We start from the raw sequence: 27,941 nt of genomic DNA, 5'->3' as shown, positions 1-27,941 counted from the left end.
ACACACACACACACACACACACACACACACACACGCACGCACACACACACACACACACACACACACACACACACACACACACACACACACACACACACACACACACACACACACACACACACACACACACACACACACACACACACACACACACACACACACACACACACACACACACACACACACACACACACACACACACACACACACACACACACACACACACACACACACACACACACACACACACACACACACACACACACACACACACACACACACACACACACACACACACACACAAACACACACACACACACACACACACACACACACACACACACACACACACACACACACACACACACACACACACACACACACACACACACACACACACACACACACACACACACACACACACACACACACACACACACACACACACACACACACACACACACACACACACACACACACACACACACACACACACACACACACACACACACACACACACACACAAACCTGCTGCGTTGGACAGGGAAGAAAGGAGGAGTTTCTCGACATTGTGCATCCCTACCAATTCGTGGTTTTGGTGGTTTGTGGCAAAGTTGAACGGTTTCCGGTTAGATCACAATCACGTTTTAACGCCGGCTGGTTGGTATGGCCAGCATTTTGGGTGCCGTAAGGCACTGAAAAGCCTTTCTTTGGTGATGCTTTCCACGTGACACGTGGTTGTTACATTAAACACAAAGGAGTCACCATTTTCAAAGTTTATTTCCTAACACCAAAAGTGTACAGGTAATCAATTTGTTTCGGATAATGGTGTATGAAGCAGTGATTCAAAGGAAAACATTCAGTAAAGATTGCTTGTGAAGATTGCAAGATAATAATGTCTTCTTGCGTGATGTGACCATTTTGTCGACAATCTGTACCGAGCTGGTTGTCAGACAACTGAAGCTGGCCTGACGAGCCTAATTGCGCACGCTACCGGTTGCGATTAAATGTGTGCTTCGCAGTCGCGTGTCAACTACGAGAGCTGGCAAAACCGAGCGGCTGCTAATTGCAATCGCTCAACAATCAGTTCCAGCTTCTCGCTCCCCCCCCCTGGGGCTGTGAATGGAGCAGATTGAATCAGCTGGCGATATGGATTCCGATGCGATTTCATGAGACGATTACGATTGGCAGCGGAATAATGAAGGATTAAGTGCTGCTTACCCGCGCTCACTGAATAGCTGCACGTCCTGTTTCGTGTGCACCGTCGTCAACCTTGGGCATTGGGTTGCAGTTGTTGCCTGGCACGAGGAATTGATAACTCCATCGGAGGAAGTTTTAATTAAGACCGACATTGTTTCAACCGGGTTTATGTTGCAAGTTCATTAAGGGATTGTACACGATTGTTTCTCCGGCTAGCGATGGTTGGGAAGTGGTTGGGTTTGGCTGAGCGAACGCCGAAAGCCCGAAATGGAATGAAGCGATCGGGAGTAGCTGGGAGGAATGGTGTCGCGTACGGCTGTATTGATTAGCCTTGTTGATAATTTCCTTCTTCATACTGTCGATCACACGACGACAGGTGCAATTTCTCCCACCATGAAGCTGTTAATTAATTTCATACCTATCAAAGCGAAAGATCTTATCGAAAGCGTCGCTCAAACTTTTTATGTTTGACAAATTTCTTTCAAACTTCAAATGGTTACTAAACCAGTTTTTAGGCCTGTGGTTGTGGTTTGCCCACAAATCCAGCCAAACAACAAGCATACATTTCTAATTTGCCATTCAAGACGATGGGCCTGTTGCCGTTCCCACCGCCCGGTGGTCGTAAATTGTAACACACGCTTCCAAAACGGTAGGACCCAGGAAGACCGATTAGGACTTCCCAATAGATGCAAACACTTTGATAGTTTTGTTCAGCGAATCCATTCCCGACGAACCCTCTGCTGTTGTACACGATCGGTACGAAATCGTACCGAACGATCAGCCACAATAAATCACGTTGTTTTGCTATGCTCGCGCGCGACTAACGTCGTCGATCTTACGGGGAGAGATCCCGTACACGAGCACAAACATTTGTTGTCTACGTTTTTATGTGACTGTGCCCTGCTCTGATTTACTGCAGCTTCCGGGGGCAAACGTACGCAACGATCGCAGCCTCGGTAGCTGTACGGATGGCAACGGCATACGAGCATACAAATTATATCTCAATCAGCATTCGTAGTGCCTTTTTTGGAGAATCGGTACAGTACGCGGCCGTCGTAATGATGTACCGCGACAGAATTGTTTACGAGCGCGCTGCGTGCCCCGTAGTAGGTCCACAACGCGCTAGATCGTAGATATCGCTTGGCGTCTTGGGTGTAGCGCTACTCGGTAAATACCCTCCCCCCTGTTCTGCGGGGATCCAGTTCTGTGCTGTCGCTCCAGTCCAGTGATGGTTCAAAACAAAAGACACAGCACAGGGGATAGTGTCAAGGATCGCAACAAAAGGTAAACGAAGCCTACCCCAGCAGAAGCCGGTGGCTAGGTGGTAGGATCAAGTTTTACCAAACCACCAAGTTCGGTACACAAGCGATCGCCAGAGATATCACATCGCCCAGTTGTCGGCCCAGTTGTTGGGACGATAAATAAACCCTCACAGTGTGGTGCGTTTGCGGTGCTTGCTGGCTCATCGTGGTGTGGCTTCGTTGCGTTGCGTACCCTTTTGCGGATTGGCTGTAGGTCCCAGCGCGGGTTGCCCATTCCCCCCCACTGGAAGAGTGCGTTGCTTTGGGGGCAGAGCACCCTTGTGGGACCTTGTGCGAAAAAGGAAGTAGTGTGGGGTGCTTCTTAAAATTAAGACGTATATAGAGCACAACCAGGGTGGAGGACCACGGACGAGTCCAGTTATCTCTGCCAGCCCGGACACGTCCAAAGATGTCCATCAGCGGGTGCGGAAAGAGCGCGTTTGGAAGTTGAAATATATCCATCGACTTCTGGTGTTTGTATCGTATGGGGCTTATAATTCCGGAGGTTTTGCAAAAAAGAGGTAGCTATTACACAAACTTACAGCCACACGTAGCCTAACGATGGCCCTAAGAGAGAAAGAGAACGCGCGCTGTTGGTGGGGCAGAGAGCTGACTTGAAATGTTAACCATCTAATTACTCCGCCCGTACACGGCTGGGCCGTGGGCTATTGCAATTTAATTAATTGTGAATAATTTCTGCAACGCTTGGGTTGGCTGTCGCCTTCGGAATTGGCTCTTTCGCCTTGTATCGCTCGCTTGCAGGAAATGTAATGCCTCTAATTCCTGGGGAATTTTGTCTGCACCGTTATACCAAGTCAAAGACGGTTGCCGCCGTCGGATGGCGAGCGGCAAGGGAGGGAAAAGCGAACAGTTTCTTGGTATAGCGGCGAATAGTTGCTTCGGTCCTGGAAGTTACTCACTGCTATCCCCAGGGGACACCCGCCAGTAAGCCTGGAATACCATTTAGGTATGTTGTACTGCTGCTTGAGGAAGTTGACAAAGCTTGCACGGACGGACGGACGGTCTGTCGGGTTCAGGTCGGACGGTCGGCAATCACGCATCAACAATATTCATGATGTAAAGCGCAACGCAACGTGGCAACGAAAATACCTTACGCCCCGATTATGCACGGTTCGTCAACTGTGGTGAAAGAATGTGCACAGACAGCATCCGTACAGCGGGCTGGAGTATTAGAATTGTGTTTGGAATTTCGGTTCGATTCGTCGTCGTCGTTGGGTCGCGATGAATGCGTTGAATGGAATCGGAAATAAGCTTAAGGAAATAAGGTGGGCCGTGAGCGCAGTACAGATTTAATAATCCACATTCAAGTAGCACAATACAGTGCTGTCGTAAATAGACGGAAAGCCCCGTATTGAGCTGTGCATTTAGATGTTTTATTTGCTCGGTTTAAAAATAGGTCCTTTGTGGAACACAACACGGACACGGCCCCACGTGTCGGAAAATTGGGTTTTGCAAACGAGTTTTGTGCACGGCTCCTATTACGGCTTACTGTACACGTTTCATCATCTTTTTGACATTTTAATAATTGCACCAACGTGTTTTGGGCCGCTGACATTGACATGCTCCGGGGAACGCACAGTCGTTTATAATTGTTCAGTCAGAAGCAATTATGTGAATAGGGATGGCAAATTGTATGCATCAATCATGGGTGAATGTACCAACCGGGTAAAGCTTTTTGGTCAAATGATAAACTGTACATGGCTATTGTTGCAGCTTGCACTGTGTTTCGTGGTGCTGATGGATACAGGTTGGCCACAGTACAATTAACACAGCAAATTAGGGGTTCTGGAAGCGAGCGCATTAATTTGACATCTACATTGTTTCATCACCCCACGCCACGTCATGGGGCGTGTGCCATGACGTCATATTTGTACAGGTATTCCCCGAAATGCGCTGTTATATGCGCTGACCGGAGGCACCAATCGAACAATAAATCTGACACGGACAAACGTTAACGACGTATATGAAAGTGCATCGTCAAGGCCGGGCTACATTGATCGTACTCGCAAGCGTAATTTTGATTTTCACTAGCGCATCTGGCGGCGGCTGGTGGAAGATTTTTTTGGTCATCGAGAGAATGGTCATGCTGAATCTTTTAATTAAGTAGTTTTTCCATCGTTTTTTGTCATGTAAATGGATGCAATGCGTGCAGGACATGTGCATCTACTTTTTACAAAACTTTTCTCCTCCGATTTAAGTAAAAAACATGGAAAATTAACGTATTTTCTGAAGCGGCTCCAAATTGTTTGACAAAATGCTTCGGTCAGCCGCCGCCAGATGCGCTAGTAAAAATCGAAATTACGCTTGCGAGTACGATCAATGTAGCCCGGCCTTCAGACATCTTGAACAAACAAGACTCGAGTAAGTCAAAGTAAAATGATAAATTATTGATAACTCTACCGTACAATACAAAACAACACTGAAAGTATGTAACAAAAACAATTACACGTGTCTGATTAAGCTCAGTGCTTGTGATTAACGTCACCAAAAACCGGCTCGCTTTCGCCTATGATATTTATTTATTGCTCATTACTGTGTGATGATGACGCAAATACCGTAGCGTGGAATCGCTATCGTGGTTTTACGAAGTCACCGTTCGACCCGCAGAGCATGGTACGTTTGCGTTTGGTAGCTCGCAACAAAACGCGTTAGCGAACGGCGCAGCATCATCGCCTTCGTGGCGCAATCGGTTAGCGCGTTCGGCTGTTAACCGAAAGGTTGGTGGTTCGAGTCCACCCGGGGGCGGCGTAATTGCTTTTTATAATGTGGTTGAGTGTGTCACAAAAATTACAATGAAAATTTGAATTCTTAGAAATGCTAAGTAACAGCTGAATTACTGTATAACACAAAAATTTACAAAAATATACAAACAGGTAAAGGACGATCAGTTGTTGTTTTATACCTTCTTTTTTATTGTATCATGGAAAATGTTAATTCATGTAAAATAACAATATATAGATTAATTAATTTATGGTAGGTGCAATTTATTGAATGCAAAACTGCGAGTTAGCTACGAGAACAAATCATTGTTTTATACCAAACAACGCAAACCCTTCTACAGTAAAACCACGCTGAAGGGTGTACTTATTCTTGCAATTAATTTACCAGTGCCTTAATTCCGCCTTGTTCTTTTGCCAGAACCCAAACTCAATGGTTCGGCTCTTAAATAGTTTAACAGACACAATAGCATAAAACAGAAACAAAAAATGCTTGTGGCGTTGCGTACGCTGTACGGTGGAGAGAAGAGAATCAATTTATTATTATCATGCTCAACTTACACACCACCAGACACACTAATTAGCCCGAACGGTTAAGGGCGACGGACGGCTGTGGATCTTCGAAAGTATCCCGCGACAGAAGCGGCGGCGGCGGCGGCGGCGGCGGCAGCACTGGCGAGACCATCCTACGCAACATGAACTACATTCAATTTCTTAAAGCAACCCACTTTTCGTACCATTTTTCCCCATTTTCGCCTCATCTGAGTGTAGAAGAGGCGGGATGCGGGAAGGGGAGGGGTGAGGGGTGAGGAGATAAGAGTTTCCGATGGTGTTATCCTCCTCAGGCCGGAACTTAAATTGCATCACTTTCAATTACACTGATTAAACTTAGCCCTGTAGCAAGGATGTGTCGTAGGTTTCTTAGCAGCCAGCTGGGGACGGTGCATAGTGTGCCATGAGCCCGAAAAGGCAAGAACAAGTTTTACTCTCATCCCGGATGTTGAAGATGATCGAAGGAAAGTAGATGAGGTGATGACGGTGTTGGAAATGGTTGTTTTGTTGACAGAAAAAAAAAACAAAGATTATTCAAAGAGGTTCAACATCGAATAATTCTTATCCGCTTTAAAGAGTGTTTTGTTGGCGTAAACTGCTGCAATACTGTGGGAATCGCATGCAATGTAAAGTAAATGAATAGCTCCCGTAGTTTAGCTCCCGTACAACACAGGCAACAGAATTGTGGTAGTATTCAGCAGTTAATTCAACACACTCACACAAAAAATAAGATTAAAATTAAGAACAACATTTGCGTCCGCTCCATGGTATTTCGTTTTTTATAGGAAAGATGAAATTCAAACATCGTCAGGAAACAAACATAAAGAAGTACAGCTTTCTGCTTTCCTTTCCACACGTGTTTAGCCAGCATATACACTTCAGGCACTTACGGTTTGTCTTGTGTGTTTGAGACGAAACGTGAAAGGAAAGTTCGCTAAATTGAATGCAAAATTGTGAATGAATTGCAATACTGGTGCGATGCCGGCAATTATCGTCATGTCAACCGTCATCCGTCAGAGATTTTCAATAATGAAAGAAACACTCAATTAAGGGAAGGGAAAATAAACACTCAATTAAGGGAAAATGTTTAACGATTTTAACATGAAAATGACTTTTCTATTTACCTTTCGCTCTCTCTCTCTCTCTTTCTCTCTCTCTCTCTCTCTCTCTCTCTCTTTATTTCTTTTTCCGTAGACTGAACAGTTCGCGTTCCTGTGGGTGCTGTTTACCGTGATCGTGCTGGGCAATTCGGCCGTCCTGGTGACGCTGATGCTGAACAGAACGCGCAAATCGCGAATGAATTTCTTCATTAAGCAGCTCGCAATTGCTGGTAAGTGTGTAAGTGTGTAAGTGTGTACCATGTGTAATATATGAAATTATTATTGTGCTTTTTTATTATTGCTTTCACCATCAAAGAGGGAGAGAGAGAGATGGTTATAACGCTACACAAAGTTAAAGGCTGGGGCTGGCTGTATTAATTGTATTTTTGAGTGGAAACGGAGATATTGCAAAATAATGAAACGAAAAGATTACTTTATTACCGATTGGTTCGAAATGAGATTTCACGATGAGAGTGAAATGAAATGATTAATTTTCCACTTCCACTTCAAAACTGATGATTCGTGTGTTGCAATCGTGTTTTCTCCATTGGAGAGCTGTTGTCGAAGTCATTTATTACTTCTTTTTTTGAGAGAGTCCAAGAGTCGTTTATTGCATTTTTATGTATCTTTGTATCAAGAAGGAAAGTTGATAAATATGAGAAGAACTTTGTAAAACAAAAGCTCAAAAACATTCCATTCACTATAGCACCGTAGTCGAATCTTGTTCTTCGTAAAGGGATTACACCAGGATTTCCTGGTAGATTTGTTCGCCGAAATTTTTAAAGGCTTTCCGGATAAGCTTCCGCTCTTTGTCTGATGTCCCGCCAGCATCATAATCCATTTACAGCGCCTTTCCTAATCATGGGACACAAATTTCCTCCCATTTTGTGACTTTTTTGGATTACCCGATAGATAGCGCACAGTCACATACACAGCAGTGAGCTTTAAATCGTACCAGAGGGCAACAAACTGGTGCTCTGGCAAGTGCACTAAAGTAGCGACTCGTAACCACGCACTTCGCTTCCAGTGAGCGGACCGACGGACGGATGTTTCGGTTCGGTTTTAGTGCTGTTTTGTGTTCGATTCGGATTCTCACCCGGAGATTCGAATTTGGAAAGTTTGTCCCATAAAACAGTGACCCATCGCCCTCTGCGGGTGTGTGTGTGTGTGTGTTTGGGGAGAGGAGGAGGTTCAAGCGATGGATTCATACCGGCGCCCAGTTGGAAGGAAAATATGATGCCAGTCAAAATTCAACCAACCCGCGCTACTTTAATGCGATTTGATGTGGGTGATTTGATGCAGCACGAAATCACCAGCCCCACCCCACAAACACACACATAGAGGGCAGCAGCTTCCGGCAGCAGCTAGCAAGGTGGAAGGATGGGGTGGAAAACCAGGTCAAACTTTTGTCATTCTACAAGTTGAATCATTCTTCACGTTATGTGTCTTTGCGGACCGCGTTCGTCGTTTGAAGTTGTTGCACCCACCCATCGTCTGTGCCCTTCTCTCTCTCTCTATCAGTGTATTTGTCTGTTTTTCACCCAAAAATGCGTCATAAAACGCTGGGTTGAGGGAAAAAAACACACACAAACACACGAACGCATCGAGAGACAATCATCAATCCCGTAAACACCCAGAATCCCGTTCCAGCTGAACACGAGGACGAGGACAACGATGATGAATATAAATTATGTGTGTTTGTGTGCGCGCGCCCTTGTTCGGAAGATGCAAACGCGGGAGCTCATCCTCGCTGCGTAAAGCGCAGCGCAACCTTTTCTTACGCGAGACCCTGTATAGCAGCAACACCGAGCGTACTGTTGTTGTTTGTTCGCGTTCGCTTCACTTAATGTGTCCTTATGCTGGGCGAGCTGTGTTTGCTTGCGAATCTATGCAAAACGGGCTCTTTCTCCGATCCGACACACAATACACGGAAATGGCCATTTTCCCCCATTCCCGCACCGCACCCCGGTCGAAGAGGCAAGTGAAAAGCAAACACACGGGAGTTGTGTTTGATTTTGTAACGCGCAAGAAAACGGTGCCAATGATCAAAGGATGTGGATAAAACTGTTACAACGAACGGCAAGGACAACAGCGCGAACAGCGCGGTACAAATTGTGTCGTGCCCTGTGTTTTAAGTGTCCATTTGGTGGGGGGGGGGGGGGGGTGCTGTGGGGGTGCAGGTTCATAAGAATTAGGATCGATTTTACATCTTCCGAGGGCGAAAAGGAATTGCTTTCTTCTGCTGCTCTCTTCTGCTGTGCCGTGCGGTGAAGTGGCCTCGTTTATTAATTCGACGAGCTAACGAGCAGCATGGTGTTCCATTTTTTGTACGCAAACAATACATAATTACAGCTAATCTTGCGCTAATGGAAATATGAGAGAGCTATTAAAAGAAGGAGAGGAGATAAAAGGGAAAAGGAGGCCGTGGAATCCTTTCGGAATGCATCACGTTTATTGATTGCTTTTTGCTGTGCATTGGAGTTCATTAAAAGCCCTAATGCCGTAATGAGTTTTGTCACTGCCGATGCTCCTTCATTGCTGTCCTTGAGGGTACTCTTTACAATCGTACATTTATGGGTCATGTTTAATCAGTCTAATGATGGGTAAGCGATGTCACGGAAAATGATGCCATCGATTACTGTAATTACATTTGAACGATGGACAAATTCCCAGCGGCTACGCCGGACACTTTTGATCTTTGACTGGCTCAACAAAAACGGATCGAAAAATAGAACTTTTAATCACTTTTCTTGCTTTTCTTGAAAGGTCTCCCCTATCTTTCATTCAGTCAAGAGTGTTCCCTAAATTCTCCCATTTTTCTTCATTTTCTTTCTCACGACAATGACGCAGTTCATCACAATTTTAATCTACTTTCGATCGCTTTCTCCGTCCCATTGATGCTTTGGGGCTCAACTTTGTTTACCAACTTCAAGGCCTCGGCAAGCACAGCCGCTCCATTGGAATTACATTGGTCCTTTTTGTCATCGATCACAGTAAATAAAACGGTGTAAACCCGAAGAACATTTAGTGCTCCGTTTTCCTATCTCTCTCTCTCGCTTCCGGTGGTAAAAGTAATGCCCGTTCTCTCTGGGTCATGTTCTTCCGGTTCATGAGTGCTCATAAATTGTCAGTAGATTTATGGTGTGACCTCTTCACCCCTCCACTGTCCGGCTTTTGGGCTCCATTGCTAGCATTTATCGCGATATGTGCACGCTGGCACCAGGAACGCAAGCGTGGGAATTTATAGGGCGGACCAACTTCCGCGTACCGAACGAAGTAATTGCGCTTTACCCGCGACGCAGAGGGGTTGAACGTTGGAAACAGCAGATGAACATGGGTGAACGGTAATAGTTTTGGGGGAAAAAAGCCACTTCCTTACGAGCAATGAACTACTTTTATGAGTCTATTTTCGGTGTCCCAGTGTGGTCGGAGTTTCGAGGTTTTGTGGTGATCGTCGGTTCAGTTCAGAAGTAATAAACCTTGGAACCATCATTTGGCCATGCATTAGACGCAGTTTTGATATAATTCGAAGAGCAAAACTACATCTTCTTTAAACATTTAAATGTACCACATTGTAACTGTTATTAAATAAAGGAGCTTTTTTCTAACCCCTCCCCCTCCCTCTCTGTCCCCAGATCTCTGCGTAGGACTGCTGAACGTGCTGACGGACATCATCTGGCGCATCACGGTGGTGTGGCGGGCGGGCAATGCCGCCTGTAAAGCGATCCGCTTCGTCCAGGTCTGCGTTACGTACGCGTCCACGTACGTGCTGGTCGCGCTCAGCATCGACCGGTACGATGCCATAACGCATCCGATGAACTTTTCCGGCTGCTGTAAGTATTCCGTATTCCGGCAATGGCACTGAAATCCAACCACAGCTGTTTGTTTGTTTATTCTTTTCTTCCAGGGAGTCGTGCACGGAAGCTGGTGGCCGCGGCGTGGAGTTTCAGCATACTTTTCTCCCTGCCGATAACGTACTTCTACGAGGAGCGGCTAATACAGGGTGGGTTGTGAGAGGCCAGTCATAGGGTTTGATTACTGACAAAGTTTTGTGTTTCGTTTCCGGTAGGCAAAATGCAGTGCTGGATCGATCTGGTCGAGGCGTGGCGATGGCAGCTCTACATGTGCTGGGTGTCGGGTTCGCTGTTTGTCGTACCGGCGCTGATCATTTCCGCCTGCTACGCCGTCATCGTGCGCACGATCTGGGCGAAGGGTACCATCCTCGGTCCAATCGGTGAGGTTTTTCTGCTCTTACTTTTCTACTTTGCATTGTATGCTGTATTAAGCACTAACCTAACTTTTACAACATTTTCGATTGCAGACCGCACACACAACGGTATGGCCGATCTGGCGACGAGGCGGGCCAGCTCGCGCGGCATCATACCCCGCGCCAAGGTGAAGACGGTCAAGATGACGATCGTGATCGTGATCGTGTTCGTGCTCTGCTGGTCGCCGTACATCATCTTCGATCTGCTGCAGGTGTTTGGGCAGATACCGGCAACGCAAACGAACGTCGCGATCGCCACCTTCATCCAAAGTCTGGCCCCGCTCAACTCGGCCGCCAACCCGCTCATCTACTGTCTCTTCTCCACGCAGGTGTGCCGTATGATCAAGTGAGTGAGGAATGGGCAATTATGCGATTTGCGTGTCGAGTGACTGCTGCAGATTATTTAATATCGAGTTTGTGAGTTTAATAATTAGCCGAAACAGTCGTAATTTCATTTCATTGCACAAAAAAAGAAGAAAAACCCCTTTCTCACTGCATCATCGCGTGCATTCCAGCGCCATAAATCGTCGGTAATATTTACCGCCACTCGAAGCAAAGAGCGCGCTGTCCAATCAAAGTAAGCACAGAGGCGGATACCGAAACCCCCAGTCAAATCTTAAACCCCCCCCCCCACTCGTTCTGCCATTTAAAAGAGTGGCAATGTGTTTTCAATTTTACACACCGTCCAGATGCAGCCAGCAGCAGGCCATGGAATGCGAAACGTCAAAACCACTAAAAATTGATCCATTACGCTCGCAGCCGGGAGGGCCCGGGCGAATGGGCGAACTGATCGGATTATACCGTCTGGCAGGTGCTTATACTTTACGAGCGTCATAATTTCGCTCGCCTGGCAAAACGCGCCTGGCTTTATTGATTTGCGAGACCGGTCGTAAATTTACAATCGTTTCGCAACGTTCCGCCGGTTCGCCGGTTAACGGGTTTAACTTTCCGACAGACGTCATCTGCCGCCGGTGCGCGGTTGCGAACGTCACAAAGGCGCACACAAACTTTTCACGCCCCTTGGGGAAGGATGTTAGGGCAGAGGGACAAATTAAATGTACCATTCGGTTCGCTTTATCGTTCACTTATTTAATGAATCCCCTTGTTTTTCTTCTTCTCTCCGCCCGTCTGTCTTTTGTAGGCGGCTGCCACCGTTCCGCTGGCTGTGGTCGACCAAGTGGTGCTGCAAACCGCACGATTCCGGCACGCTCCCGCTCGGCAATGGGACGACGGTGAACGGGACGGCACACGGCCGGTTCCACAACCACAACAGCAGTGACTCGATGCGAACGCTCACCACATCGCTGACCGTCTCCCGCCGGTCCTGTCTGCGGCCGGCCCGGGTCGTCATCGTGGAGCGCCCGAAAACCGAACTCGCCATGTCGGAGGTGTAGAGGGAAGGGTGCGCAAAAAGTACTTACTGCAAACGAGCTGATACCAACAACCTACAGCTACAGGAAGTGCAGGAACGCATCCTGTGCAAAAGGAACGGGGGTAGATGTTGGGGAAGGGATGGCGAATAGAAATAAAACATGAAGAATGGATGTAAGAGAACTCGCGGAGAACAAAAGAACACGCACCGAGTAGTTGCTGTAATGTTGCAAAACTAAAACAAAAGCACTAATCTCCTCCGTCAAGAATCATTTCCGTTTCAACTTCCTTTTCGGTTAACCGTTCGCATTGGAATAAGCGTGTTGTGCCGTTAACAACCTCAATCTCTCAGTTCATTTACTTCCTCCCTCCCCCCCAGCAAAGCGCGTGTGATGAATACGCTTCTTGGCAGTGCAGTGCACTCCGCTGATCCCACCGAAGCGAAAAAGGCCGAAGAACGCAATAGTGGCAAGAAAAAGGAATCGAAACGTTTGTTTTAATCTCAGCAGGGGGTTTAAAAATGGGAGCAAGCAATAGCAAAACTGACACACGAATTGTATAGCTTTAGGCGTTCGACGCAATGAGCATTGCATACATTTAGGCTGGGAAGATCCATCGAACCCAAAACAGTTCGTCTCGACTTCATTAGTGACTTATTTGCCGGGGAAAAAGAGCCCGTGCCGTTTGGACTGCTCAGTACGGCACAATGATGGCTGGTGGCACCATGTGCTAAGTGGTTCCTTAAGTACGCGACCCATCTCATTCGCCGGCCGGCCAAGTCCGGAAAGCCGAGACAAATGAAACGATTAGACACAACAGTCATGCTAGCTGCCCAAAAAGGACCTGCGAGGTTGTGCGGTTGTCACTTTGGGCAAGATACCCAGCGCGAGCAATCCGTCTCAACATGAGCTAGGCTTTATTTGGAAGACAAAACCAACGAAGGAAAAAACGAGGAAGATTTATGGTACGCCTATTATCGTAAAAGTACGTCCGTGTGCGTGCGTGTGTGTGTGTCTGAGTGTGTGTGTGTGTTTGTTTTTGTGGGTGAATGAATGTTATGTAAATGTTGTCTCCAAACCCTTCCATCCAAAATCCACCTTCCCTTACGGATCCTTCCGTTCAGTGTGTGTGTTTCCAGCGATTAGAGGAGCGGAAGGCGAAGGAAGCGAACCAAACAAGCAAGCAGGATGCGATATGAAATCTCTTGCCAAGAAAGATAAAGTAAAGACGATAGCAGACGAAGGCCCAGGCATGAATAAAACGATGGCAAAAGGTCGCGTGGGCGTACTGGGCGTTTTGTTGGCTCGTCGTCATTCGGGAAAAGTGAAATTGTAGGCTGGAAAAATAGCACAACGCCCCGTCAAAACAAAGCAGCAGCCAGCGAAAGGCGAGACTGTGGAACGGTGCGCATGGTTTAGGGTTGCGTTGCATGCACAAAGAGGTTTCAACTATCGTTCCACAAAAGAAAGCTACACAAAAATCATCCAAAGCCACATACAGAAGAACCACAGCACAGCAAGTACTCCATTTTCCAAAAACCAGGTCGTCCACCCAGAAATGCCGTTTTGTAGAGTTGAACAAAACAAAGCTATGTATATTGAGGCAAGTAAAAATGTAAAACCAAAACCACGATTTGCAAATATTTACGAGAAATGGCCCCACAAGTCCCCGGAGCCCGGAGAAAAGCCCAGCCCCATGCATGTATGGATCGTTTTTCATGCCCCCGCGTGGAAGCTGGCAGCTTTGGCAGATCATATGCTCTTCGGGGCACTTCGGGGTTTTTGAGGCAGGAGGGAAATGTAGATGTGTCGACCGTAGGTTTGGGTTTTTGGGAGGCTGACGATGGCAGCCGATTCTGTGTGAGCATGGAACTCTCGGCTCCCCCCGGTGAATCGCGGATATCAATCAGAGGGCGGTGGAGCAAACGAGTTCATCGAACTACGGTTGGGGTAGCATCGGAAACAAAACCCCCCCTAAAAAAGGATAGGCTCAAATTTCGTATCCTCGAGAGGGAAGCCGGGCAATACTGGGTGGGAATGATGAGTATTTGCATTAAGATAATGCGAAGAAGGGTAATCCCAAGAATGATGTTTGCGATGCGTTGAAAGAAAGTATAAATAGATGAGCGAGATTTAGGACGCGTGGGAAGGAAAGAACAATCCCTGCCCGTATCGGATGTTGCTGCTTCGCGCAGAAGGAGTAACCCTGTCAAACCCCCGGATTAGCATGTAAGCCAGTGATGTAGTGGTAACTATTATTTCCTTTAATAAATGTACCGAGAAGCTTGGCCGTTTACGTTCGCCTGTACGATTATTTGATATATATTTTCGCAGAAGATGCATTTGTGTGTAATAAGCTTTTTTTTGGTAAAAGATTTATTGTACGTGTTTGTATATGTATATATTTATATCATCAACAGGTATACAAGAATGTTGGTTATTACAATTGTGCAAATTGTGGGGCTTCGCGCTGGTTGAGGTTGAGTTGTGAAGCGTTCAACCAATTCACTGTGTTTGCTGTACAAAAGCATATATGTAGTTATTAAAACACCTTCAGTCATATTGGAAACGGAGAGCGTGGTAAAGACAACGTAATGTTAACTGGCTGGGGGTAACAGTGTATAGACATTTTAAAAGACCTCTTAACATATAGGCTAAACGAGCCGGAAAACTGTAATCTGTTATCTAACGGTCAGTGTCGCTGTCGCTCGGGACAAAATGCTTGAGTAGAAAATGGGCTTAAAGGGGTTTCCTTCCTACCACTACAATCATACTCACTGCTGGAGCTGATACTGTCATCTACTCTTATCAAGTACACACCTTAAGCTACAACGTTAATGGTGAGCACTGCTGCATTAGGTTCATTCTCCTACCTTCCTCATTAGACTTGAATAACGGTCATGTACATGTACGTTTCTTTGTGAAGCTTAACCCTTGCATGTCAACCGTTCGACTCGTGCCGACTTGTATGTAGATTGTATTGTGTTGGTTTCATACAAATGCAAACACAAAAGCGCTGGTTTCAGCTGTGGCACAATGTCGCTTATAAATACGATTCATTTTCATTCCTATCACTAGCAGCTCTCTTTTGTGATGTACTAAAAATCTAATCCAATCATTTCCCTTTCTCTTCCTGTGTGTGTGTGTACTTTTGCTTTCTGATACATTTACGAAATCTGAATGCTTCTTCACATTGCTTCAACTAATATATACCTCTAGAGAGCGCAAATTAGACCTTTTTTTGCCTTGGAGACCTCGGTCAAGACTGCCTATTCTATAAAGCTAGTTCAAAGCACATCGATTGATTTAAACCATTAACGCGTCCTTATACTCCCTACTGTCATCAGACTCGTTGTATTTCTTTGTTCATGGGCATTGAAAGGTTTTATAATAATAAAAACAAACACCAATCTTGCTACGCTCGATCCTAAAAAGATATACAAAATTACACCTTATCTTCCCATCTGTCCTGCTGATCTCACCGAGATTGGATGCTTCGAAGGACTCTGTGCGAACCAGGAGGCTCTGCTCTGCTGCTGCTCTAAAAAAGGACAAACATGTGTTTGGGGAGAGCGTTATACACATAACCGTACACAGATTGCATACTTCTGTGCTCGTGTCCGCCTAAAGCTATGCAATGTACAAAGCAAATGTTCTCTTTCAGTGCCATTCCTTACAGCCTGTTTATCCCTTTTGAACAGTGTTTAGTTTTCCCGTTGGGTAGAACCTATGGATTTGGAGTTGGTATTCGTTGCTTTGCACCTTTGCTTTGCTGCCAATTCTCTCAGCTTTAACGTATTGTGCTGAAACCGTACTCTCGTACGCTGCAATTTGTTTGTTGTTTTTTGACCCGTTTGGGGCGCAATGTTCTCGTGGTTAGCTTTTGTTTGCTGTATCCCCTGACATCCTGACTAGACAAAACACTGAATGGGAAAACCCCACCACACACACACACCCACAGGTACAATCCACCGAAAATGGATGCCGGTTCAATGGGTTGAGAGATCCTTTCGTAAAACTCACGCCACGGACCGTCTGGCCGTCGTGTCGCAAAGTTTGTCGCTTCAAGCAAGTCGCTGGTGGAGAGCGGTCTTGTGCACGAGGAATATCTTGCCGTCGGTGTCGAGGTAGACCTGCGTGGCACCGGGCATTGGCCCGCTGGCGACCAGCCCGCTCCCCACCACCCCTCGCTACACGAGCAGCCGGCCTGCGGCCGCACCGTTGGTGCCGCGCGTCGAAATCGTTGCGGTCGAGCGGCGCGTCGACACGGTCAGCGAGGTGGTGAGCGTTCGCATCGAGCTGCTGCTGCTGTGCTGGTTGCGCAGGTTGCGCGTCCCGTTCGAGATCGTACCGCAGCGGCCCCGATCCGCGCGGTCCTCCTCGCTGGCGCAGCACAGCGGTGACGACAGTAGCCATCGGAATGGTGGAAGTCTTCTACAAAGCAGGAGATGGATTAAAAGGGCACTCATTAGGTTCGATAGTGAGAACAGCATTTAGGGTGCTGTCAGCTTACTTCAGTGTGCGCACAAAGTGCGTGGAAAAGAGACAGTAGATGAGTGGGTTGGCGGCCGAGTTGAGCGGGGCCAGACTTTGGATAAAGGTGGCGATCGCGATGTTGGTTTGCGTTTTCGGGATTTGCTCGAACACCTGCAGCAGATCGAACACGATGTACGGTGACCAGCAGAGCACGAACACGATCACGATCACGATCGTCATCTTGACCGTCTTCACCTTGGCGCGGGGTATGATGCCGCGCGAGCTGGCCCGTCGGCTTGCCAGCTCGGCACAGCCCCCGTTGCGCAACGGTCGATCTGAGGAATGAAAAGGAAAAAAAAAAACGGTTAGTAAATTTAACTTCAAGACAATTCACATTTGAGTACTCCATTAATATTTCAAACATAAAATATTCAGACAACAAAGAAGCGCTTGAAACTTAGCAGCGCTTTAGAAGCGCCTAAAGGTATGCAAAATATCGTTGGTTGTATTATTTGACGATATGCGTACTACCACTAAAAGCCTAAATGTATGCAATATTATTGTTTTCTCTCTGTTAATGCTATTCTAACAGGAAGTACCTCAAAATAACGTTGAATATAACTTAAAACCTATCAGAAAAGTAAAAAAAACGTGTCCAATAAGCGAACCATAAGCTCGCAGACGATGGAATGTATTCCTATTACATTCGGGGTAGACTCTCAATTTTGTTGTTTTTCACCGGCGGCTCAAATATGATTAAAATGTAAAACAAAGTACAGCATAAAAAAACATAACAGGCACATCTTTGCCAAAAATTGCACCGTGCAGAACCGGGCGCACTTCGCGCACATAAACAAGGAAAGTCCAAAAATTCGATTCACAGCATGGCTGCACATCAACTCAATCCCAAAATAAAAAGGGAAGGAAATTATACTCGTTCCAAGAATACCGAAACCGGGTTCGAAACTTCACCACGGAAGCCTATCTACTTACGTTTGCCGCCGCCGTTCGGGCCCGGACCGGCCGGCCCTAGCATCGAGCCCTTGCTCCAGATCGTCCGTATGATGATGACGTAGCACGCCGAAATGATGAACGCCGGTATGACGAACAGTGAGGCCGCGACCCAGCACATGTACACCTGCCACCGGAACGGGTCGCCGAGATCGATCCAGCACTGCAGCTGATCTGCCGTCGTTTCGTAGCGAGATGGGGATAAAGCGGGGAAATTTTAAGTAGATTGTAATATAAAAAGGGTACTCCTGCACCCGCAAACCCGCCATACTCACTCTGTATGGTGCGCTCCTCGTACAGGTAGAACATGGGCGATGAAAAGACGGCACTGAAGCCCCAGGCGGCGGCCACCAGTCGACGGGCACGTTTCCCTGCAACGCGATGGAGAAGCCCAGTCGCCCACGTTGGTGAGTGGTGGTGGTTTGGAAATTGGAAAAGCGTAGCGAAGGGAAAGTTGTGGTTAAAAATAAAATAAAATACAAATATTTGCAAAAGAGCAAAGGGGAAGCGAAACGGTATCCGTGTACTTACAGCAGCCGGAAAAGTTCATCGGGTGCGTGATGGCGTCGTACCGGTCGATGCTGAGCGCGACCAGCACGTACGTGGACGCGTACGTTACCCACACCTGGACGAAGCGGATCAGCTTGCAGGCGACATTGCCCGCCAACCAGGAGATCGTTATCCGCTGCACGATGTCCGTCAGGACGCTCAGCAAACCGACGCTAAGGTCTGTGGGAAAAAAGACACGCGACAAGCGGGTGGAAGGAAACGGACGTGAGCGTGTTAAACAAACCAAAGCAACCAGGCTTTCCCTGTCATCGTTTTGCGGTTGCGGCGTATGATTCAAACGCGCAATCGATTGTTTGCGCAAACCGACAGCGTGTTGCAGGAAGGATCAAATTAAATCGGACACCATTCCGACACAAGGAGCTGTGGCGGTAGCAGTACGGATGTGGTGTTGTGATTTGTGAAGCAAGTATTTGCCGAGGCTATAAAAATAGCTTCAAAGGGTGGAGGTATTTTTTGCTGTTTTATCATCCTTTTTTTATCATCGCAACAACACAAGCAGGGATAAGGTTGTCATGAGTCCTTTCATTCACTTCAGGGAACCATTGAGGGTGTTTTTCCAGTAAGCAGCACAAAACAGGGAAAGCAAATTCTCCTCACATTGAACTTCCCACCGTTCACCGTGGTCCACTCACCTGCAATTGCAAGCTGTTTGATGAAAAAGTTCATTCTCGATTTACGATTTTTGTTGAGAAACAGCGTCACCAGGACGGCAGTATTGCCGAGCACGATCACTACAAATAATATCCATAATACTGCAAATTGTTCAGTCTGAAACGAGAGAGAGAGAGAGAGCGAGAGAGAGAGAGAGAGAGAGAGAGATGAAACAACCAGAGAAAAAGAGGGAAATTTACCCAAACAGACAATCCATCGATCATCACTCCCGCGGTGTAAAGTGTTTCACTACTACTGCTGACGTGCGGCGGTAATGATCCTGCTGGGAAGCATGGCAACCGGTTTCTCTCCCCCCCCCCAAGAGGCTAACGCTCACTATTTTTGAACACACGTGACAGACAATAATCTAGTCGGCGGTGGCTGGTGATGGCTCAAATATCGTGCGGCTCACTTAAAAACGCGACCTGGGAAACGTCAAATGTCAAGCAACACTGTCGAATACTTGACGAACGTGTGCGGGTGTGTGTGTGCGTGGGTTTGCATGTCGTTTTTTTTTTGGTCTCACACTGTCTGTTTCGTTTCTTGAGATATAGGATGCTTTAGAAAATTGGTTTTCTTTTTGTTGTTGTTGTTGCGAGCTTCACATTGAAGAATTGAATTGACGGTTTAGGGATTTCTATCCACCCCCGTGTGTCACAACAAAACAGATGAATGAATGATCTCGCTAAAAGCGGGAAGACTTTTCAGTGTGTGTGTGTGTGTGTGTGGAGGAGGAAGGAGGGAGAGGGTTGGGTGGATGGTGGTTCCATTGAAATATGGTTGCATTTGTGTATGTAACGCTGATAGAAATTGTGGCATAACGTACATACACGCTAATTGACGTTGAAGCGAAATTCGTTGGAAGAGTGAAATATGTAAATTAAATAAAAATGAACACATTTCCTTCTCAAAAAAGCAAATAATAGCGCTTTACGTAAAGGCGTTTTTTTATTTCGTTGCCTTTAAATCCCTCCCAAACGCATCCCTTATCCGAAGCGCCCACACACTCGCACTGCGCTTAAAAGCGTGCGGATAATTTAATTTACACAAGCACTTCGATTAAATGCCAGCGGTAGCAAATCTCGTCCGCTCCCTTTTACGCGCGAGCGCGTGTAGTGTAAAATGCTCCATTAAACGAGAGCTGCACACGCTTAATGGCGGGTGGAATTGCATTCTAATCGATCGAGCCACTATCCCACTATCCCACTTGTGGGTCAATAAAATTGCAATAAAATCCACTCCCCCCCGCCTGGAGTGTCCCATCGCTCGGGATCGTAAGCAAGCGAACGAAAATTAGACGCCCCATTTAACACCCAACACGTGGTTGATTATTGCATGTGTGGGGCGTACCCGTGCCCATTACTCCTCTGCTCGTGTGTCGCATCCGCGCGTAAGCACTTTGGTGCAAATGAGCCCTTTACCGATTGAACAGTGCACAACGAAGCAGGGAGAGAACAGAGGCGGTGAGTTTGAAGTAATCATCATTATAATAATCCTTCTCCGCAGCACCACCATCATCGGGCACAATGTGGTCGATGTTTTTTCATTAGATGAGGAGCTTTCGTGCTAAATTTGGTGAGCTTTGCCTGCCCATTACGATCCGTCCGTCCGCATTAGCATGTGTACGCGGGGAGCGGCATGGAAGCGCATGGCAGAGTGCGGCAGCAGACGCAGGGAAATGGGCAGCAAGCGAAAGGTTACACTCATTTAGCTTCAGCGTCAAGCACCATTCTCGTGGCATCTCGGTCGTCTCGGGACAATTATTGTAATGAGGCGAGCGGTTTAACGAATCAATGGCATGTGCTGTTGTGTGTTTTGATTGATTTTAATGAGTCGCTTTTCTAGTGGCTGATTGTTTCAGCCTCTTCGGAGAGATTGGGTGTGTGGGTAGGAAGGGAACGTCATATTGTTTTGTTAAGTGATGGTTCGGACCAGTCGGATGGGTTGGATTAAATGAATCAAGAACGTGTTGCCGTTCGAAACCTTATGCGGTTTATCGGTTGAAGTGCATTATAAGAGCTGTTTGGAATTTTCCATTCAAGCACATGGTGAATTATGCTCAAGATATCTTATTAAAGCATATTTTTGACATCAAATCATCGTTGCTAGCGTCCGTTGTATATCGCTAAAGTTACACAATTTAGATATTTCATAGAAATATTTATAATACAAGATGAAAGTTTCACGGCGTTTCACCGATGTTAATAGAAATTTTTGGAATATGCCCACAATGTTCCACAAGAGGTTTTGCGTGTTGCTTAGTTGCGGTCGGATGTAGCAGTAATTAAATCTCCTGGAAGTCCATAAAAGTACTCTTTATCGTTCAATGTGCTTGCACAGCAGCAATGCTCTTCACCCGACTTGGCGTTGATTCAACTTTTTTAATCAAAAATTGATCATTAAGAACTTTTCCCCGAGCATGACCGTTCGTCGCTGGAATTCTTCTCGCAGCACAAAAGCAAGAACAATTCAGTGCTTGATCAACAAGAAAAGGTCTGAAAAATCGAAAAAGGCAATTGGGTTTCTAATTTGAACCTTATATATAACCTTATAACCTGTGTAACATTAAATCCATAATTACAATTTACTGCAATACTTTTCTAAAATACACACAGTCATAAATCAGTTTTCCATGATTGAGCTCGGAAAGATTCGATTACTTGCGATGCTTGTGTCGTAGCCACCAATCACTAATTTGGCCATTAACGCCATCTGTGAGTAATTTTGCACACCACGAGCAAGCAGTTGTCCTGCCAAAAAAAGCCAACAGTTTGAAAATCAAATTCAAAGCAATTAAAAGATTATTTGTCGCTCTCTCTCTTTTTTCTGTATCAATTTCGTGTTTGCCCTCCTACCTCCCCCGTATCACCAACTCCACCACATCCATATGGATGATGCCGATGGTTCACTCCACGATAGTGCACAGCTCGACGCCGCGAGCTGGAGTTTAATTTAATTCCCAGTCAAAACGACGTGCCTCACACCTCGCGCGCGCACGGAGAGGGTCGGATGAAACGGTTTCGCAAACGAGCACGGTAGCAAGCCTACACTTGTCGATTGATTTCGTCGGACGAGCATACATATGCAAGGCCGACGGGGAGTGCTCGGGGAGCGAGGGACCAGCTACCGTCAAAAAGGGGAGTGGAGTGTGCACCGCACCGATCTGGCCCGATCATATCGACGCATCTGGTGGGCCCGCCCCGTTTGGCCACCCGCCGTGCGAGCCGGGGGGAGCGGGTGGCGCACGGGAGCAGTAGCATGTAACGGTGACAGGTGAAGACATGTAACTGTAACTGCAACTCACTGCAACAGAGCAGTCCCCATACATGGGCACTTCGCATTCTCATAAATAATTAATCGAATCAAAATACCTGATCGTTGCTCCCCTTTGGGCTGGGGCACCCCGGTGCGAGCAGTTGGGCAGCGTCGCGAGCATCCGTCATTGGCGTATGGCCGCCCCAATCCCCATATCGGTAAACACCGGGACCCGGTCTGTACAGTGAGGGAAGGCAAAGGTACAAAGGTCCATCAATTTACCGACCGATCAATCTAAGACGTTGGGGTTCAGGGCGCTCGTGTGCAGTGTTTGACTCTGCAAGCTTTTAGCACACCCATCAGTGCACCCTCCTTTCTGCCCTTTACTAATGAGCCAAACTTTATCAATTAATTGGCAATAATTGTACCATTTAGCTCGGGAGCCATACTTTAACGCTCCTTCGCCGTGCAGCACGAGTCCGGGGTGGGTTCCGTATGCTGCAGGGAGTAATGGTGCCATACGCCACGGCAAAGCACGCAGCAGTGCAGCTCTTGGAGGCTCTAGACCCAAGGGTTGCATTCAGTTCTACCATAGAATGCCGACAGACTGGGCGGTAGCGGCCTGGGGCGCTCTTGGTTACGCGCCGCGCTCGAACGCTTTCGGCAAAACATGGCGTGCTGGCTGGCACGTGCTGCTGTCCAAAACGGAATAATGCCGACCCGTTTTTGAACGACCACCGGCATGGGGTGGGGAGCAGAATGTCCAGCACCAATTAGGAAGTTCGTCAGCGGAGCGAAATTTACAGATGTCAGGCCCGACACGAATTACACCACACCCGGCCAAACATTGTGGTCGGGTGCTGTTTATCCGTCACTCTCCGCGGATGGCGCAAAACCGTTTACATAACGCGAATGAATCTACACGCACGCAGCGACGGTTAGATCGGTGAAGCATCATCGGTTGGTTTAGGGGCGGTGCGGCGGCTGCTGCTTCTGCTGCTACTAAAATGTATCCTCCCGAACGCCGACACATTGGATGGCGAGCAGAGGGGACAGAAGCTGTCCATAAGCGTCGTACGAAATGACACCTGCCTACCGTACACGGCGTACAATTAGATCATTTTTACGTCCAAAACAATACGCAGCCAAGGTTGAAAAACGCGATGCGAAGCGGTACTGATGACGGACAAATTGTTGTACTCAGTATGGGACACAGCCTGTCAGAGGTGTAATTTCTGTCGATGTATTTCCAGCATAAAAGGTTTGCTCCAACTCCATAAACTGTACCCACAAGTAGCCAATCGTTTATGGAGTCGATCCTGGCGTGGATCGATCGAGCGAGGGGAGAGATGAGTGCTTTGTATCGGGTACAGCTCTTTCACTTTCATCGCTCATTTTTATGGCACTTTCTTTTTCGTTTCGGGGAGAGAAAACAAAGCCCGCCTATAAACGTCAACCTCATTCTGTCGGGGTATAGAATGAAAACCCCTGCACGGAATGCAGGGGACGGGCAATTACGCTTCCGCGTTCCCTCGGGAGTGCAATCAATTTTATGCGTACGATAACACATAAAACGTCCAAACATGCTTTTGCTCACAAACCTTTTTTCGCTATGCCAACTTCCTGGTCCGTCCGTTCGAGCAATGGGTCGGATAGGCAAGCCCACCAAGACAAGCAAAAAAACAAACGAAACAAGCTATCATAACAAACATTGTGCCCTGCTCCCAGGAAGAGTATGCTCTGTTGCGTTGTGTTCCCTTTTTTATGCGTCTCCTCTCACATCGTTCATAAATCAAAGGCGATTCCAATCGGATGCGATAATTCCATCAGTACTTGACATCCGATCGCTTTCGTGCGACCGATTAGAAGCAATTCCCGCGTGGGCGGACGAACACGCCTCGCCACCCGGAGCGGTCGAATTAAGCGGCACGGTGTGTAAGTGAAACTCAGAACAGGACCTTTTCCGATGCTCCCGTTTCTTTTTGGGATCGACGGAACGCCTTCCAAGAACTCTCCGTACACCAAGATTCCGTAAGATGTTGGGGGAAATCCTCGTTTGGCGTATTGCAAAAGCACGCGCACATCACAAAGAATCCCGCTCTTCCCGGGAGAATGTAGGCTTTCGGAAAGGATTTCTCGGATATGTTGAGCCATTTATTTACTAGCCTGGTTTGCTCGTTCCCCATCCCTAAGTTTGGGCAGCTCAAGCACAACACAACACAAGCACATTCTACGAAATGTAATGAGAGCAGTGTCTGAAGATGGTGGATGCTTTGCAACAAGATTCGTATGATTGTATCGTGCAGGAATGATATTGCTGAAATGACGGGACAAGTTCCGCCGTGGCCTCAATCGGGGGAAGATATTGCCAGAAGGGGAAGAGGAATATGGCTCTGCAAAAGCCAGGAGTTTGGGATATTGTCTAGTACTGGGAAAAGCGTTTGTTTACTCTATATCCAAGCGCGTAGTCTTTGACTTTCGAACAACAGTCCGCACGAAAGGACGTCTGATGATGGGCAAATACTCTGGTTTGAAAGTTCTCAAAAGCTCGAATGAGTATAAGTAAGTGCATTGCAGAGCCCGTTTTAATGTTCCAATTTAACGTACCATTGGAACGGCAGGCTGCAAATGTTCTGCATAACTTCTACCAATAAACTCTACGCGTTTGTCCGTTTTATGTGGCCTACATTTAACCTTCCGTTCCTTTTAAAAATATGCTCCAAACCTTTCGAAGGCGTACCGGACCGTTTCCCTCTAATTTTTCACGTCAACTTAACTTTGCAACGCCTGCCATGCCAAGGATCTGGGACGGCCATGGCCCCTTCACAGCCTACTTCTCTCTGGGTCATTCGTCATGGCTTGTTGAGTTCGAACGCAGAACCACCCGAAAGCCCCAACGATTCAACCAGCAATATCCTCCGGCGCCAGCCACCAGTAATCATTCCTGCTTGAATGTGGTCCAGGAAAATCAACCAACCAGCATGAACAACAAAAAAAAAAGTACAACAGGAATTCATCCCTAACTGTGACCCATTTGTCAACGCAACCGATACGATTCATCAGAACCGGAAGCAATGATGGAAAAGCGGTATGTGTGTGTGTGTGTGTGATGACTTCAATTCCCATTCGCATGCAATTTCGTACGTGAAGCTGCGTATATTGTAACGGGGAGAAGAAGAAGAAGAGAAAAAAACAGTACAATCATCACTCCACCGGATGTGGAACACCAAACAAACCCACGGAAGACGTCCCTCGGGAGCAGGCCAAATGTTTGATAAGACTTCCCCTTGGAAATGGGTCGCGCACGGGCGCACGGGAAATGGATGGGAGTCGCACACACACCCAGGCACACATACACAAACCAGAGGGACAGTTAAAGTGAGAAAATACGGCACAAGCGGGGCAGAGGGCGATCATTATAAGGAAAGTTCGCAACGCAAAAAAAAGAGAAAAAAATGACATTGCATCAAACTGCGCCTTAGCGTGCCGCTAAATATAATCATAAATTTAATGTCTCCTTTTTTTTGTTTTGATCGCAACAAAAAAATCGCACATTTGAGCACAAAACGAGGACATGCTGGCTGGCGCTAACAAAGAATTGCCGTAAAACTTCGGCCCATTTGGAAGGACGCGTCACGAGAGCGTGTGAGAGAGAGCGAGAAGGAAATAGGCGTTGTTTGCAAAACCGGACAGATCCTTTCTACGCATCAACACTCGCACACCAATTGGTGATGGCCAAGGAGGAGAAAAGAAACACACATACACATACACACACAAAATGTAGGTCAAAGTATTTGAAGACACTGCTAGACAAGGGCTGCCAGCCTACTGGCAGGGCCATTTTGGCGAGCGAGCTCGGCGGTGGTCGGAATGCATGGAAATGGTTTTGCCAGCGGTATGCCCCAATCATCAAGCCCTTCTGTTCCGATGGGCAAGTTTTATTATTTGATATCGTTAGCTGGTGCCTTTCTGCTCATCCGCTGCCATCCTTCGACATTCTTTCGAACGGCTTTTGCAATGGCTGGGCTGTTCGGCGTTCAAATTCAATAACTTAGGTTTTGTGGCTTTCGGTTTATTGATGCATGTGAAAACTTGTGCACTTTACTGCTGTATTCATCGTGCTAAACGAGATCGAATCGATGCGAATCGCGCGATACACGTCATATCTTGTTGAGAGCAAATTTCGATCACATGGTTGCTTTCGCGGTTTCAAATAAGAAAACAGAAACAGCAGCAACCAAAAACCCATTTGCTCTTTTTTGTGTAGAATTCCAATGCAAAATAAACAAGAACATACGAAGCTTTATGGCTACCATTGCTTTAAATTCTATTTCATTTCCATCTCCTCCATTACCTCAAACTGCATGCCTCGGTTGTCACATTGCACAAAATTACCCCACAAACAGTAAGGTTCAACAATTCTGCCACCCCCATTTGGCAAATAGTTTTACGAGACCTATTACACAAACGCTCTCACTTTGCCAGCCAACGATTCCATCGCTCACAAATGATTATTTGTCTCACAAACACACACACACACATTCACACAGCTCTATGCTGGCTGAATGCACAAACGCTATTTATCTCGTCGACGATGCGGACGGGTCACATCGAAAGTGGCTCATATTTTCCAACCACACGGCCACGTCCGCTCGCGAGGCGTTTGCGATGAAATTCCACTCGAAGGAAACCATTAGCTGTGTGCAGTTTTGCTTATCAGCTCATTCCAGCGACCATTCCCATCCTCCGGGCACTGGCAGCATCCGAATCCGAGAACCGTACGTTGTCACAACAGCAAAACAAACCCAACAACAACAAAAAAACACGAACAAACATCAAACACAGATACGCCAATGTGTTAAAGTCATGGGAAAAAGAGGCGAGAACCATCAACACCAGTCAACGCCCGGCGAGGGAAGGAAATTCGCCACACTATCACACCGGTACGTACACGATCGTACAAGGTGTATCCAGAGACACAACACGAACACGGGGAGAGAGGAAGCAAAAAAAAACCCCTCCACCTCTAGTGAGCGACGCAGATTTATGAGGATCGATCGTACGGGGCAAGAAAAGCGAGCAGTTTTGGGACGATTCTTGTGCGCCTGGGCCCGGCCACGTACACGTTCGTTCATCGCGGTTCGCCCGTGTGCGCACGTCGTGTGCAGCGGTAAGGTTATGACAAATTGATTGACTAGCTATCAGATAAGGGCTGCTTTTTCCTTCCATCCCTCCTCCGTCTCTATGGTCGTATTTTACCGTTGCTGGACAAGCGGTGCACTATTCTCGGTCAGCTCGTGGTGCCCGAGGCTGACCAAAGGCGGTACCGGGTTGTGCTGCCGACGGTTCACGCTTTTCGGACACAGAAGTTGCTTCAAACACCGTTTGCCCATACGCGGGCAGGTACAGCACATTAGATGCGTTATGCCCATTACGAGCACGATGCACAT

The 27,941-nt window shown here is 47.0% G+C and overlaps 2 protein-coding genes and 1 non-coding gene across 6 annotated transcripts in view; 2 read left to right on the top strand and 1 right to left on the bottom strand.

Moving 5' to 3' along the window:
* The window catches only part of LOC1281161 (cardioacceleratory peptide receptor), a 50,117-nt gene extending 35,293 nt beyond the window's left edge, over positions 1–14,824 (top strand). The window contains exons 4-9 of one of the 2 annotated variants that reach the window (XM_061644021.1): positions 6,986–7,121; positions 10,527–10,724; positions 10,799–10,894; positions 10,961–11,125; positions 11,213–11,504; positions 12,300–14,824. In XM_061644021.1, coding sequence (XP_061500005.1) covers positions 6,986–7,121; positions 10,527–10,724; positions 10,799–10,894; positions 10,961–11,125; positions 11,213–11,504; positions 12,300–12,552 — 1,140 coding nt within the window. In that variant the 3' untranslated portion in view covers positions 12,553–14,824. Of the gene's footprint in view, positions 1–6,985; positions 7,122–10,526; positions 10,725–10,798; positions 10,895–10,960; positions 11,505–12,299 lie in introns of both variants that reach the window. The other variant, XM_061644020.1, reaches the window with a different exon arrangement.
* Positions 5,194–5,267, top strand: Trnan-guu (transfer RNA asparagine (anticodon GUU)). Its single transcript has one exon. It is a non-coding gene; the product is annotated as a tRNA-Asn (tRNA).
* Positions 14,825–14,870: 46 nt separating the features above from the next.
* The window catches only part of LOC1281162 (cardioacceleratory peptide receptor), a 51,379-nt gene continuing 38,308 nt past the window's right edge, over positions 14,871–27,941 (bottom strand). For all 3 annotated transcript variants that reach the window (XM_061644025.1, XM_061644022.1, XM_061644026.1), the window contains 6 exons: positions 19,218–19,353; positions 18,547–18,744; positions 18,291–18,386; positions 17,998–18,189; positions 17,042–17,339; positions 14,871–16,962 (listed from right to left, as the gene is read on the bottom strand). In XM_061644025.1, coding sequence (XP_061500009.1) covers positions 16,719–16,962; positions 17,042–17,339; positions 17,998–18,189; positions 18,291–18,386; positions 18,547–18,744; positions 19,218–19,353 — 1,164 coding nt within the window. In that variant the 3' untranslated portion in view covers positions 14,871–16,718. The remainder of the gene's footprint in view (positions 16,963–17,041; positions 17,340–17,997; positions 18,190–18,290; positions 18,387–18,546; positions 18,745–19,217; positions 19,354–27,941) is intronic.

The sequence above is a fragment of the Anopheles gambiae genome, chromosome 2 (genome assembly GCF_943734735.2).
Source record: "Anopheles gambiae chromosome 2, idAnoGambNW_F1_1, whole genome shotgun sequence".
Lineage (NCBI taxonomy): Eukaryota > Metazoa > Arthropoda > Insecta > Diptera > Culicidae > Anopheles > Anopheles gambiae.
This window is presented reverse-complemented; position numbering and strand designations above follow the sequence as displayed.